General features: G+C 44.0%; 1 protein-coding gene across 3 annotated transcripts in view; it reads left to right on the top strand.

Moving 5' to 3' along the window:
• The window catches only part of MYO5B (myosin VB), a 153808-nt gene extending 145304 nt beyond the window's left edge, over positions 1-8504 (top strand). For all 3 annotated transcript variants that reach the window (XM_087772767.1, XM_087772768.1, XM_087772769.1), the window contains 7 exons: positions 651-802; positions 1139-1228; positions 3221-3371; positions 4507-4792; positions 5928-6102; positions 7346-7426; positions 8203-8504. In XM_087772767.1, coding sequence (XP_087628893.1) covers positions 651-802; positions 1139-1228; positions 3221-3371; positions 4507-4792; positions 5928-6102; positions 7346-7426; positions 8203-8355 — 1088 coding nt within the window. In that variant the 3' untranslated portion in view covers positions 8356-8504. The remainder of the gene's footprint in view (positions 1-650; positions 803-1138; positions 1229-3220; positions 3372-4506; positions 4793-5927; positions 6103-7345; positions 7427-8202) is intronic.
• The last annotated feature ends 5594 nt before the right edge of the window (positions 8505-14098 follow it).

Below are 14098 nucleotides of genomic sequence, written 5' to 3'. Positions count from 1 at the left end.
CGGCAATGGAACAAAGGTAGTTTGATTTATGAGATAACAACAGATAACAGATAATAAACTTGTGAGCTTTCTTACACTGGAAGGTCTGATCAGAATTGCTGCCAGCATCCCCTTATTCAACGCCGTTAGAAAAGTCATGCTTCCCTGGCTAAGTGTTAGTAATTACCGTCGCGCTTTAACCCCAGCAGAACCTAGTGAGGATCTAAAAAGAGCAGTGCTAGCCCATTGCTGTGGTCTTTGAAGTTCCCCTAATCAGACAGGCTCTTCCTTCAGAGGCTGCAAATTCCCGCAGCTACCGTTAGGATTCCGTATCTTGAGGGAAAGAGTGATTTACTGAGTCGTGAATTCAGAGGAGGGGTTTATAACCTGTGGGAGGTAGTCCTGAAAGCTTCGGGGAGCTTTCCTAAGGTGATTTGTGTGCTGCTTGAGTAGGCTTTTACGTGGTAAAGAAGATCTAGTGCCACCTGTGCCTATCTGCGCATCCCTAAAGCGTAATGTAAAGTTGCCAAAATCTCCCCTTCCCCAGGGCTTGCGGGGAGAGGGGTTTGCCTGGGTATGTCTCCACCTCTGGTGTTCCTTGTTTCACCTGGCAGTTGGTGAATTTTAAGAGGATTTTTTTAAAATAAAAAAACCGAACCCAAACCTTCTAGATCTCAAGCCCCAGGCAGTGTCTGCTACTGTTCCCTGCCTTCCCGCCTACATCCTCTACATGTGCATCAGACACGCGGATTACATCAACGACGACCAGAAAGTGCACTCCTTGCTCACCTCCACCATCAACGGCATTAAGAAAGTGCTGAAGGTAGGCGTCCGCTTTCTCTTGTCGTGGGGTTGAGATGGTGTAAGATGGTTATAACCACGTCAAAGTGTGTGATATTCAGCACTTGCAGTGATTTTCAAACCCAATCACTCTTACAGTTTCCCTTTTTAGAAGAACAAGGAGAATTATGGTATTAGCAGTAAAATTGTTTGCATTTACAGATAAAAAACGTTTGCAGGGAACAAATGGCTAATACTGCCCGTCTGCAGAGAGGGAGCTTCCTGATCTAGGTGGGGCAGCTCCAAATCACTTTATCCTGCTGTGCCAGCTTCCCCCACCAAAGGAGGGGTCTCACGTGTTTTAATTTTGCTCCTCCAGAAACACAACGATGATTTTCAGATGACGTCGTTTTGGCTGGCAAATACCTGTCGCCTCCTGCACTGTTTAAAGCAGTACAGTGGAGATGCGGTAAGAAACTCGTTGCTGATCTTGAGTACGTTGGCCTTCCTCCAGGAAGGGTCTTCAGGTCTCCTGGGCCTGGTGGCTTCCCTCTGGCTATGACATGGGGTCATCTCTGACGTTCCTCCTTCGTTCATTTGGATATAACATGAGGCAGCTCCTCCCAGAGGTTCATGGGGCGTTGCACCGAGACAAGACATTTGAGAACTGAAACCAGGACCCTTGCAACACAACGTGCCACAGAATATTTTGAATTTCGTAGCCAACCATGCACTTTGATTTGCCTGAACGAGGGATTTCCTTCTGGTAGGCTGTTTTGAAGGCTGTTCCCCTGGTTTTAGTAGGTCCCACAGCTTTTCATTAAGCGAGATTTTTAGATGGGGAAAACTGTTCCAAATCTTGAGATTTTATTCTGAATGTTTCTACTGATTTTTTTCCTATTCTGTTCAACTAGTTCAGAATAACCACGCTTTGCGAGAGCAAAAATGCATACTCATAATGTAAGATTTCAGAAGGAATTCCTCTCATTTCTTGCCACCTCAGTAATATTTCATAACTTGAAATAAGTTCTATTATAGCTTATCCCCTCTGACAAAATTAGATCATCACAGTCCTCTTAGTACATTACATGCTGCCATCCTTACAGTCATATGTTCTGGGTATTAAAATGTTCAACAGAGCCAAATTATGTTGTTTCTCATTTAGTCTTGATTTGTGTTAGATATATTGTGCAATCAAGCTTTAAGAATAAATAAAAATTTCCATGGAATCAAATTAACCATTCAGGTCATTCACAGGATAATGACTGGTACGTAAAACCTCAGTGTTGGACTTTCAAGATTTAAATGAAAAAGAAAAAAGAAAAATAATTTAGATACTGCTTACTAATAGTTATGCTCCTGTTTGCCCTCTTCTGCATTTAAAAAAATCCTCCCCAGAAAACCGGCAGGGTAAAAAAAAAAAAAAAAACAAACTTAAATTTCACATTCTTTGCCATGATTTACTGTGTTAAAGGAACCAGCTATTTGCAAATTCAGTTGATCATTTGATGCAGAAAAACAGAGGGGAAAAATCATTCTGAGCAGTTTCCATTATCTTCAGTTTAAAATCCAACCTGTTTTTAAGAAAAGAGGTTTAAAAGAAAAAAAAAACAAACCAACAAATTAAATGCAGTCTTGCAGTGGAAAGAGCACGACCCTTTTTCATTAGTCAGGAAAAATGAGAAATTCTGACGTCAACTCAAACTGTACATGTTGTATTTTTGCATTTTGCTAGTCAGCAAACAACAAAAAAAGTTGCATCGTTCTCATTTTGACGCCAAATTGATAAGACCGTATGAACAGGCAATTAAGGCATCTGTGTTAATTACAAAATTAAGCTAGATCACATTTTCTTCTGCCAGCAAGACTGGCAATGATGTCTGAGCCCAGAACTCAGGGCTTACAGCATCCGTTTGCAGGATCAGAGATCAGCTGCTTCTTCAGCAAAAGGCAGGGAATAAATTCAATTACTTGGAGAGAATTCCAAACTTCAGATCAGTTTAAAATGTTGTCAGAGGATAGAGCATGTGGTTATCTTATTTTTTTTCCATTTTCTAATATCTTAATCTCAAAATATTTGGTTTCCCGTAAATAATTGCAACTCGCGAGGATAAACAAATAGCTAAAAAAAGTTTCTCAGGGACTGAAATGTCGTTTTCTAGTTCATATCTATATTGCAATTAATGCAAATGTTGCTCCTTGCTAAAGCTAAAATGAAAAACTTACTGCGTAGCGATGCTTTTCTTCAAAAAGCAGCCCTCTAGTAATAATTTACGAACAAATGGCTGAGTAAATCGAAGGTGATTCATGCATCTTGATCCTTTCTATAATAAAAATGTACTTTGGTAACATCTGCATATATTGTACTCTAAGGGTGGGGTTTTTTTTTAATACAGTGATTTTACTGGACTATAAATAGGTGGAATAATGAAACCAGGTGTTTTAATCTCCTCCTGTTCAGGGTTTCATGACACAAAACACGCCTAAGCAGAACGAGCACTGTCTGAAGAACTTTGACCTGACCGAGTACCGCCAGGTGCTGAGCCACCTCTCCATCCAGATCTACCAGCAGCTCATTAAGATAGCAGAGGGCATACTCCAACCCATGATCGGTAAGTTCACAGACCTTTAGCTTTTAGGAGGGTGGTTTTTTTGCTGTAGTTATCTACTCTTGAGTGTTTTTCAGACCTTTGTACGGTGCTAGCGTGACTTCTCCCCAAAGGAAAAGCCTGCAGGTGGTGGAGAGGCATGTTTTACACAAAAAAAGTCTTGGTTTGGAGCAGGTCCTCGTGTTGGCAGTGACCTGGAGTTAGGGAGGCAGACCTGGAAGAGTTTTTATATTCCCCCATGATAGAAACTAATAGGGATGAGGTTTTTTTCCCCCCCATAATAGAAGATACCTCCTTCCTTTCTGTTGGGGAGGTAGCGACAGAGGCGAGGTGGTGCTGGTGGGTCCGTAGGAACAGCGTTCCCCTCCAGACCAGGTTCACGGTTAAGCTTTTTATGGGTGAAAAGGCGCATTATGAGGGAGGAGAGAATGGAGAAGAAGAGACTAATAAAGAACTTGCTTTGCAAAAGTGAGTCAGCACGAGAAGAGTGACCTCCTCGGCTAAATCTGTCCTCCTTGCTAAGCTAACTGAGGGGTTGTTCTCAGTGCTTTATAATTTCTAGCTGCCAGTATTTTCCTTGAGCTCCCAGCGTGGACTCCTCTGTATCTGGAACTCTTTCCCTTTATCCTCCAAATGCCATTGCACAAATTCTGGCTGCATCCGACGGCATCACCTCCTGCTCCTTGCAGAAAGTTGTCCTGTTCCTCTATCAGTTAGTCAGGCTGTAAGAATTTTATTACTTTTAATCTATCTTCATTTATCCCAATCCTTTGAGCCAATTAATCACTTCAACTGCAAAATTTAAGGCTCTGTGGTGGGTATAGAGGGAGAATTGATTACAGCTCAAAGGAGAGGTGTTCCCAGTTTCTGCAGCATGGTGAATGATTTCTGTGTAGTAACACCAAGCGGAAAAAGAAGTGTGAACTTGCAGATATTCTATATGCATATCCTATCTAACTAATGTTAGCACGAGCAATTCATGGATCTGTGCTCCTTTTCAGACCTCCCACCATCCATCGCCTTGCATCACTTTGACACTGCTGCATGTTTATGGCTGCCCAAGAAGGAGCATTTCTTACCTCCAGTGACTAACAGGTGGATGCAGGCTTTTTTAGCTCATTTTTTCCCCCTTTTTCAGTGTCTGCGGTGCTGGAAAATGAGAGCATCCAGGGGCTTTCTGGTGTCAAACCGATGGGCTACAGGAATCGCTCCTCCAGCATGGCAGACGGCGACAGCTCCTACAGCTTAGAAGCAATCATTCGCCAGCTGAACGCGTTCCACAGCATCATGTGTGACCAGGGTCTGGACCCAGAGATCGTGCAGCAGGTCTTCAAGCAGCTCTTCTACATGATCAACGCGGTCGCCCTGAACAACCTCCTGCTGAGGAAGGATGTCTGCTCGTGGAGCACGGGCATGCAGCTGAGGTGGGATGGGGGCTTGGGGCAGGGATGTGCTTAAGGAAGTTTTGTTCCTTTTATAGGGTGGTGGAAAATAGGAAAATGAAATGCAGTGGTGTAAGTAAGGGGAGAAATAGTTTGGATTCAGCAGGAGACCGATACAGTGGCAGTTAAAGCTGACCCCCATTGAGTAATGCCTGTGCAACGCAGTTTGCTGTGCTGTTTGTGAATTAAATGCGCCTTGCAGTAATTCTCTCTGGGGTGGGCTTTCTCCGCCCTTGCCTCACCCGCCCTGAGCAGGAAGGCTGCGCAGCCCAAAGATTACACCAGCTGATGTAGGATGGATTGAACGTCGGGATGGAGACGTCTCCGTGGTTCCCTCCTCCTGCCGTGTCTGCTGGTAGTAACGTAACAAGTGGTGTAGTGTCGAAGGCTCTGATTCTGCAGGTGGATCTTAAAGACAAACCCCTGGTGCTGTGTGAAGCGCCTCTGGTGAGCTGCAGGCAAGCGGCGGCACGGATGTCTGCTGGGCTGGGGTCAGGGGCCCACGTGCCCCGTCGCTGTCTTAGCGTAGTGTTGTAATAAGGATTGAAATTTGAAAGGACAGCTAGTGCAAACCTGCCGGAAAGGGGTGATGGCTATTTATCAGCCCTGGCATAAAACTATCAACTTATTTCTTGGTGTAAATGATTTAAACCTTCCTTTTGCTACCCTCTCCCCTTCCCGTGGTGGATCCTTTGCGTGTTCCCCTTGAGCCTGGGAGCGGGCACAGGCAAAGGCATTTTTTGTGTAGATATTTTCAAAGCTACGCAGGTGCCTTGCAGGATTTTGTTAGCATTTAAAAGCTTGTTAAAAGCTTAATTTTAATTGACTTTTGAAACTTGAACGTATCGGAATGCTGTAGAAAAGCACATCCCTTGTGCTGTTCAGCTGTTACACGGCTCATCTATTTCTAAGGTACACGGAGTATAAATTTTGCTTTGAGTTGTTGAGTATTAAGCTTTGGTCTGGTTGTCTCTTGCCATGTGTATCACAAATATGCATCACAAAAAGCCACGTACACCAGCACTGCAACATACCTTGAGTCTCGTAGAGGATTTTTGAGATGCTACGTCTTATCTCGCGGCTCTCAGCGCACGTCTTATCTTGGCTGCTTACCCAGGTTTAACATAAGCCAGCTGGAGGAATGGCTGCGTGGGAAAAATCTGCAGCAGAGTGGAGCGGCACAAACTTTGGAGCCCTTGATTCAGGCGGCACAGCTTCTGCAGCTGAAAAAGAAAACCTCAGAAGATGCGGAGGCCATCTGCTCCTTGTGCACGTCGCTCACGACGCAGCAGGTAGGGAGCAGGGCAGAGATTTACACCAGAGGGTACTCATAATTAAAGGAGTGGGAAAGGGTGGTCTCCCGGTGGCAGCTCTTCTGTGCCCAGACTCAGTGTGCCGTTCCCATGGTGGGGACAACTCGTCCTTTTCAGGACTGACGTTTGGTATTGACCCCTGTCAGAGGCGGTCGTCGTGGCCGCTCCTCTTACAGTGCTGCTGATGGTGCTGGAGCTCCAGCAGAAACGTTCAAAGGTGAAACCCAGCCCTGAGGAGTTCATGGTATAAGTCAGACACTTGGGATTTTCATAGAATCATAGAATCACAGAATTGTTAAGGTTGGAAAAGACCCTTAACATCATTGAGACCAACCGTTAACCCAGCACTGCCAAGGCCACCACTAAACCATGTCGTCAAGCACATCTCCCCGGCTTTTAAATACCTCCAGGGATGGGGACTCAGCCCCTGCCCTGGGCAGCCTGGGCCAGGGCCTGACAGCCCTTTGGGTGAAGAAGTTTTTCCTACCATCCAACCTAAACCTCCCCTGGCGCAGCTTGAGGGCATTTCCTCTTGTCCTAAATTTTAAATTTTAAACCCACCTGTTGTCTTTTGCCAGGGTCTAACCTGGCTAGGTCTGCAGGATGCCCAGCAAGGACTCCTATTTGGGGCAGGAGGTTGAGAACTGCCCACCTAGGCTGGCTGGATCCGACCTTGAACTTTGAAACTCTGCTCCAGGAGGATATAAACCCATGTTCTTTGCTGCTGGATTGCCTGGCCTTAATTTGATGATGTCATAGCAAGGGAGAAGCAAGAGGTGTGAGCTGGTCTCCAGTGATTCTTGAGGATCCCTTCTCCTCTATCTCCATCTCCCCGTCTAGAACGTGTTCTTGAGGGGTGGTAGGGGAGGAGCAGGAGTGAGGTAGCATGAGGAGCAGTGTTGTAGAGGTGACGTCAGAAGTACTGGGAAGTGGTCAGCCATGTCACCATGTGCCAACCAAGCGGAGTCCCAGTACAAATTTGATGTTCGAGTCTATTCCCAGTTTACAAATGTTGCCGTAAGTGGCTTTGACAGGTCCATAGATGTTTACCATACCTTACAGCAGGCAAAGGAACACCAGGATGATATTGGTGCCACTTCTGCTTCTCAGTAGCGTCACAGGAGACTTGTAGCCATATCAAGACAAAACGTTAGCGGTGCTTTGCATTCTGGAGAAGTCTGGCTTGTCGTGACTGTCTGCAATCCTGTTTTGTTTTCAACAGATTGTAAAGATACTTAATCTCTACACTCCTGTGAATGAGTTTGAAGAACGTGTGACAGTAGCTTTCATAAGAGACATACAGGTAAATTAAAGGGCTGTAAAGTGGAGGAAAGTACTAATGACATCTGTATTAAATCATTACTAACCCAGGCATTTTGTAATAGGCATGCTGCTGCATGTTGTCCTGAATTCAGTGCTCTGCGTGTGCACACGCTTGCTTGCGGCGTGCAGCTGCAGAGATAACCGGGCTGTTCATCGCAAAGAGCAAGAAGCCGCTAAGTTCCCAGCTCAGCTAACGCAACGCTCTTTAGTAGCAACGCGGCTCCAAAGTAAGGTTGCAGGAGTCAGCGAAGCATCGGTGAAATGGAGTTAACTTCTGAGGTGCGAGGCAGAAATTGGCAACTAAAGGAAAAATTAAATAAATGAAAACCCAAACTTCTTTTAATGCTCGCAAGGAGGAGGCAGGAAATGGAAACAGAAAGGTGTTCAACTGCTCCTAGAATGCGTCCCCATCACTGAGCAGCTGAATCAAAAGTGGTCTGCCGGTATCATGCAGTGCTGCTTTTGCCATGCAAGGGGGTCATGTTGTTTCCGAGTCCTGTGTCTTGCTTCGTGGTCATGTAGAAAATGTAGCCAGGTTTTTCTGAAGCAGTGTTTCCTAGAGTCTGTTTAGAAGTTCCTGTAAATATTTGCTCAGAGGAAGGCTGCTGCAATAGAGAACAAAATAGTTCTCACCGCTTTTTGCAATATCTCTAAAACTGCGTACATTCTCAAACCTTTGATGATGATAAACGTGAGAAATGCAAAGGAAAGGCAACAACTGATAGTGAATTTGTTTTCTTCTCCCGCACCTCACAGACGCACTTGCAAGAGCGAAATGACCCTCCGCAGCTGCTGTTAGACTTCAAGCACATGTTCCCGGTTTTGTTTCCGTTCAACCCCTCCTCCATAACCATGGACTCGATTCATCTCCCTGCTTCTCTCAACTTGGAATTCCTCAATAAAGTCTGAAGAAAGTATAATTGAGCCCACCGCTCCTACCCAGAGACCTCCAGCGAAGAAAGAAAAATCACAAAAGGAATTTAAGGAGCTCTTTAAATATGGACCAAACAGGTTTATGGAAGAACCAACACACAGTAATAAATGGATGCTAAACTGTACAGTAAAAAAGAGACTGATCTGTATGTGATTTTTTTGTTAATTTGCAGCTCAGAATAAGGATACTTGAAATGTAGATTTATTTTTTACTGCTTGATTTTACGTTGACGTAGTTCAAAGCCCATAATCATCTCCAAAAGCCACTAACAAAAAAAGAATGGTGAGTGGGAGACAACTTACTCCGATCTTCATAGGTGTCCATGAAGAAATGAGAGTTAAAAACAAAATCTGAGACACTTACGCTGCCTTGAAGGACATGTAATTTGTCTAGTAGCTAGGTGGTTTTGTATGTATTAACAACGGGAGATGCCATTCTGCCTCTTGTTCTTGCTAGCAGCTGTCACGATAGCGAGTTCAGAAAGTAAATTGCAGAAGGTGCAATACGGATTTATCGTGCCGGTTAAGGTAACGGGCTTGGACGCTGCCTGTTTCCACTGATGTGGAATTTGCCACAAACTCTGTGTTTGAGAAATGCTCTTGCTCCTCCTAACTACATCCAGTTCATCTGCTTCATGGGAATTCAAATAAATTGGCAGTTTGGGCTTTCTTCCATTACCAAATTTACATTATAGCGACTTGCAAAGGTTTTGTCCTAGCGAAATAATCTCGAGACAAGGGACTGCCTTAGGCCTCCCGCTTCTAGTATAGACGAGCATCGTCCTCATCCCTACTGTTGGCTTTCCCTGTGCTTTTAAAAGTCAAAAACTTCCATGCAGTGGCTATCGAGGTTCTTCGACCTCTTACGTGGCCTGTATCAGAATCTCACGCAGAGATAAGACGTGCTAAGGCAGCCCAGTTTAATCATCGGGTCCCCAGTCCTACTTACATTCAGTGGGTTAGTCCTAGCAGTCCATGGAAAAATTCTCTTCAGTTCAATAGCCATCCGAAATTTTACCGGTCGTGCAAATACAGGGCTTAGACAAATGAAGAATACTTTAAAAAAAAGAAAAAAAAAAAAAAGAAAAAAAAAGTTTAAAACAAAAGGGAATGGATAAGGAAGGAAATGTTTTAACACAAAAAAACGGTAAGATAGCATGTGAGTAACGTAAGCCATTTCTTTAAGAGTGAACGCAAACTCTTTCTCTACAACAACCTTAAACGAATAATTGCAATCAATTCAAATTCTGTTAGGATTTTTTTTTTTTTTACCTAACTTATAAATTAAAACAAACCAACCCTCTGACCTCACCAGGTAGATGTTGAAAGGGGCCAGCCACTTCCAAAAGCGGCCATTGACTTTTCTCGGCTGCTCTCCTTGCTGAGAAAGGGAAAAGGTGGGTTCCCGAGGCTGAGCCGTGCAACGATCCCGGCGGTGATCGCTCTGCAAACCGTTCGGAGCGGCGACGCTTCTGCCGTAGCTCAGCGTGCCGAAACGCGGCGAGGACGTTTGGCAGCAGCGAAAGCCTCGCTCATCCTAGCGCCGTCAGCGTTGTTTTGGCCTTTCCGCTTCCCTAACGGTCTTGTCTACGTCGATCTTAACCTGCTTTTGCGGTCGCGGTTCCTGAAGTCTCAACAATTCCGTGATGCTTTCCGAAAACCTCTCTGCATCTGACTCCTTTGAGTGGGTGTAAATCATACCCAAACAGCAAATTTATCATCAGGTACCCTGGCTGCTCAGAGGATTGAAATAGAATGCGAAGCCTCTTAAAGATACACTAAATCCCGCCATGCTGCAGTCACCTTTTTAGATAAGGAGTGTGTTTTGATCTACACATCCTGTATATAATCTGTGTATATACAAACTGTATTAGTCCTGTATGTACTATATATGTATATTACTATCCAAAAGCACATTTTTAAAGGAAAAGTTGAGTGCTGTGAAGAATTATATTGGTCTGTGCCGGTGGGTAAATACCTTGTTTCAAACGGACGATGGTTTAGTACGGCTGTTACCAGCGGAGGACAGACTTAAGGCCATTCCCTAGGGAGAATTTCTCTTTTCCTCTAACCGTCACCTAACTAATTAGAGAAGAAAATGCATTGCTTGTATAGTACCGGCGCTGCCTCCAAACTACAGTCCTTGAGCATTTGCATCTACTGCGTATATTCAGTAGTGCCTTCATCTCCCCTTCGTATACGCTGAGGGTAACGCCGCCATTTTGCTGTCTCTGCCCAGCAAGCTCTTCTGTCACCTGCTCATCTACAATATTTTTATTTATTGTACCTACCTCTTGTCACGTTTTGCGACTGAATGTTTTTGCAGTGCTCGGAATTAAATTTTTTAATTGTATCTTATCCCCTTTTTTCCACGCTATATAGGAGTCATCGCAGTTTAAAAATAAAAAAATGATTCCAAGCGGAAATCAGTCTTTCTGTAAGGCGGTTTTAACATAGAGCTATTCCTCAGAATTCGTCTTAGGGCAGCGGTTTCCTCTCAGGCTCTTCAGGTCTCTACCTCTCTCTGATGTAAATTATTCAGAGTACAATTCCCAACAGATCGATCGAACCAACGCTTATCGTTCAGGCTAAGTGACAGGTTGCTGCAGACTCCTCTTCCGCAACGGTTTTGTTGCCGATCGCGATGATAAAACGTGGTTAACGGTCTTCTAGGGGATAATGGTCTTTCACTGGCATTTTCAGGGTCATAATTTATACGTACAACAAAGACTTTCTTAAAAACTCTTGGCATGTATAGATGGGAACTGGGATTTAATGTCTCAATCTGTGGTAATGTAGTTTATCCACTAAAATCCATCTGGAAGAGGACTCTGTATGAAATATCTTTAATATGTGTTATCTTTTCTGTTAGCAATTTTTTAAAATTTGGTTTTAAATGTTGATTTTGTTAAACGGCTGTGCTCAAGCATGCCTTTCTTTCCTCAGATTGGCACTTCTTTATTTAGAAAGCAAATTGAACACAAAGCATGGCTTTGAGAAAGCTGGCTCTTTTCCAGATCTGTCTTTATTTTTAAATATTGATTATTAAGTTGCGCATTATCCTACTGCGTGCCTTTAGCTGTTACTAAGGTAACTGACTTCTCAACCGCTGTTCCTCTGAAACAAGCGTTAAAACGTGGGAATATTTTTATTGTTCTGTCATAAAAAGTTGTCTGTAGATTTGTAAGTCTGCTTATAAAATCTCACTCTGAGGTCTGCAAAAACACTTTGAAATTCCTAGGTAAAAACCAATACTAACCCATACTGATTTTTGCATGTATAATGTATCTCAGAAAAGCACTATTGGGAATAAAAAAAAAACCAAACCAAAAATACCCCCCCCCAAAAACAACCAAATCACACAAACCAACACTTCAAACGCGAGTTCAGGCATATGCTGACCTACGAAAAGCATCCAGGACAACGTACCCGCTTCATTTTCACCAAAAACTTGCTTCTTTTTTTTTTCTTCTTTTTTTCTTTTATTGGCATTTTGTAGCTGAGGTTGCTTATCTTTTGGCTGGTAAAGCTGTTGTAGTAGTTGCCTGTAGAAAAGAACATTAGACCTCAAGGCTGAATTTATGCAATCCTACATCGTAAACATTTTTTTGCTCATACAACTTATTCCGCTGTTATCTAAAAGGATTTCTTGTGTGAGTGAAAGAGTAACGCGATGCGGGCGTGTTGCGGAATTTAAGCGTTCATAGTGGCTACCTTTCCCGACACCGCAACTTCAACACCGAAATCACAACGCTACTTAAAGTCTTTGCAAGATATGACCCTCCATTTTGTGCGAGTTGCAAAAGATACCCGTGACAAAGACGCGCTTGAAACAACAGGTCCTTTTCCTCCATTTTCCACAGTAAATGACCAAAACTGTACAAACTTACTCTTTCAGACCATATTTAACTGAAAAATTAGCATTTTGCCATTGCATATAACCTCATTGAAATGAATTGCATGAACTGCCATGAACCATTTCCTCCAACTTTATTGATGCACATATATTACAGACATAAATTGATTTATTTTTTTCCTGAAAGAAGCTGCAGCGATGTAGATGTTAAGTAAAACAAACCAGAGGGCATATTCCCCAGTGAGCATACAATTTATTTCAAAATGTAAATGCCAGTGGACAAAACTTTTCAAATTCAGTTGAAATTAGAAAAAAAATATCAAAAAACGTGCTGCTACAGTGCAATGTCTATTTTGTTTTGCGGTTTTTTTTTGGGAGGGGGCTGAAGTCTCATTACCTTAACAAGCAGAAGGTATAGCTGCTCTCAAAGAAGTGGAATGATATACAGGAGTGAATACTGTAGATGAAATACTACTGCTTATAAAATATTTTTCCATTTTGAACAAATCTGTAAACTACACCTTTGTTTATAGGAAAATGCTTGTAATAGTCACTGTAATATTCAGCTGTGGATAAAAAAAAAAAAATTTGTGAAATAAACACTTTTGAAGAAATTGTGAGTTTTGGTCAAACACAGGAATGTAAAAAATACACTTTTCAATATTTTCTTCTATATATTAGAAACCTTTCTATTTAAAAGTTACGAAGTACTCCACAAACACAAATGAACAGTCTCAAAAGCTTTTACTTAAGACTTTGAAAGGTTTAGAAGTTACAACTTCATTTCAGAGGTGCTTGAATAGTGTGAGCTAATTAAAAATCCATTGAGTGTAGAATCTTACAGCCTTGCAGACCGTTGCAAATGAACGCAGTGCCAGCCCTCGTGCATGTGCTTAAATGAGATAAGGTTAAATCAATGGCAGAGAGAGAAAAAATAGAGGAATAGTGCTTTTTTGAAATACAAAGTTGCGTGTCGCTGCCCATTCGCTCATCTCTAGATTCATGGGATCGTTGGAGTTATGGAGGGAAAGCAGTTGAGAGATTTTTCGAATCAAAGATGGGCTTCTTCACAGAAAAACATTTTTTCTTCTAGAAAATTTCTAAAACTTAAATTGCATCAACGGAGGGAGACGGCAATTTTTATTTGTACACGAAATATTTTTCCCGATCCCCCCATCTTCTGCCTGAAGAACTGAAAACCTACAGTTTTTATGCACGTAAACCGTACCTCAACATGCATTTTTCAACCACCAAAACTCTGAAAGGTGTTTTTTGGGGATCCCAGCCGGGAGGTTGCAAGGGGCAGGGGACGTGGGGGGCAAGTCCCGAAAGGATAAAGCTTGGAAAGAGGGGCAGCGCCGGGTCAGCCACGGACCGCCAGGCCCCTCAGGCCTGCAGGCCGCCATTAGAACCCCAGGCGAGGCGCTCAGCGGGGTGGCTGCGCCCCGGGAGGGCGGGGAGCTGCCCTCCGGGCTCCCGGGGCCGCCCCTCTCCGCCGCCCGCGGGTCCCGGGTACCTTCCCCAGCACAAGTTTCCTCAGCGGTGCCGCGGGACCCGGGGTGCGGGGCGGCAGCGGAGCGCGGCGGGGCGGCCCCGGGCCGGGCCGGGCCTGGCGGGGGGGAGCGGGGAGGAGCGGGGAGGAGCGGGCCCGCTCCGCCCGCCGCCGCTGTTGCCGAGGCAACGCCGTTTCCTCCGCCGCCGATTCGCCAAACCCGCGCCGCCCTTTTCCAGGGGCGGACAGCGAGGAAGGAGAAATCAAACGAAGTAGAAACAAAATTAAAAAAAAAAAAAAAGCAAAACCAGGAATTTTTAAATAAATTTAAAAGCGCCGCCTGCGCGTGCCTCCGCCCCCAGCGTGGCGAA

Source organism: Nipponia nippon, unplaced genomic scaffold (genome assembly GCF_047370975.1).
Source record: "Nipponia nippon isolate SJK-2023a ecotype South Korea unplaced genomic scaffold, ASM4737097v1 scaffold_37, whole genome shotgun sequence".
In the NCBI taxonomy this organism is placed as follows: domain Eukaryota; kingdom Metazoa; phylum Chordata; class Aves; order Pelecaniformes; family Threskiornithidae; genus Nipponia; species Nipponia nippon.
This window is presented reverse-complemented; position numbering and strand designations above follow the sequence as displayed.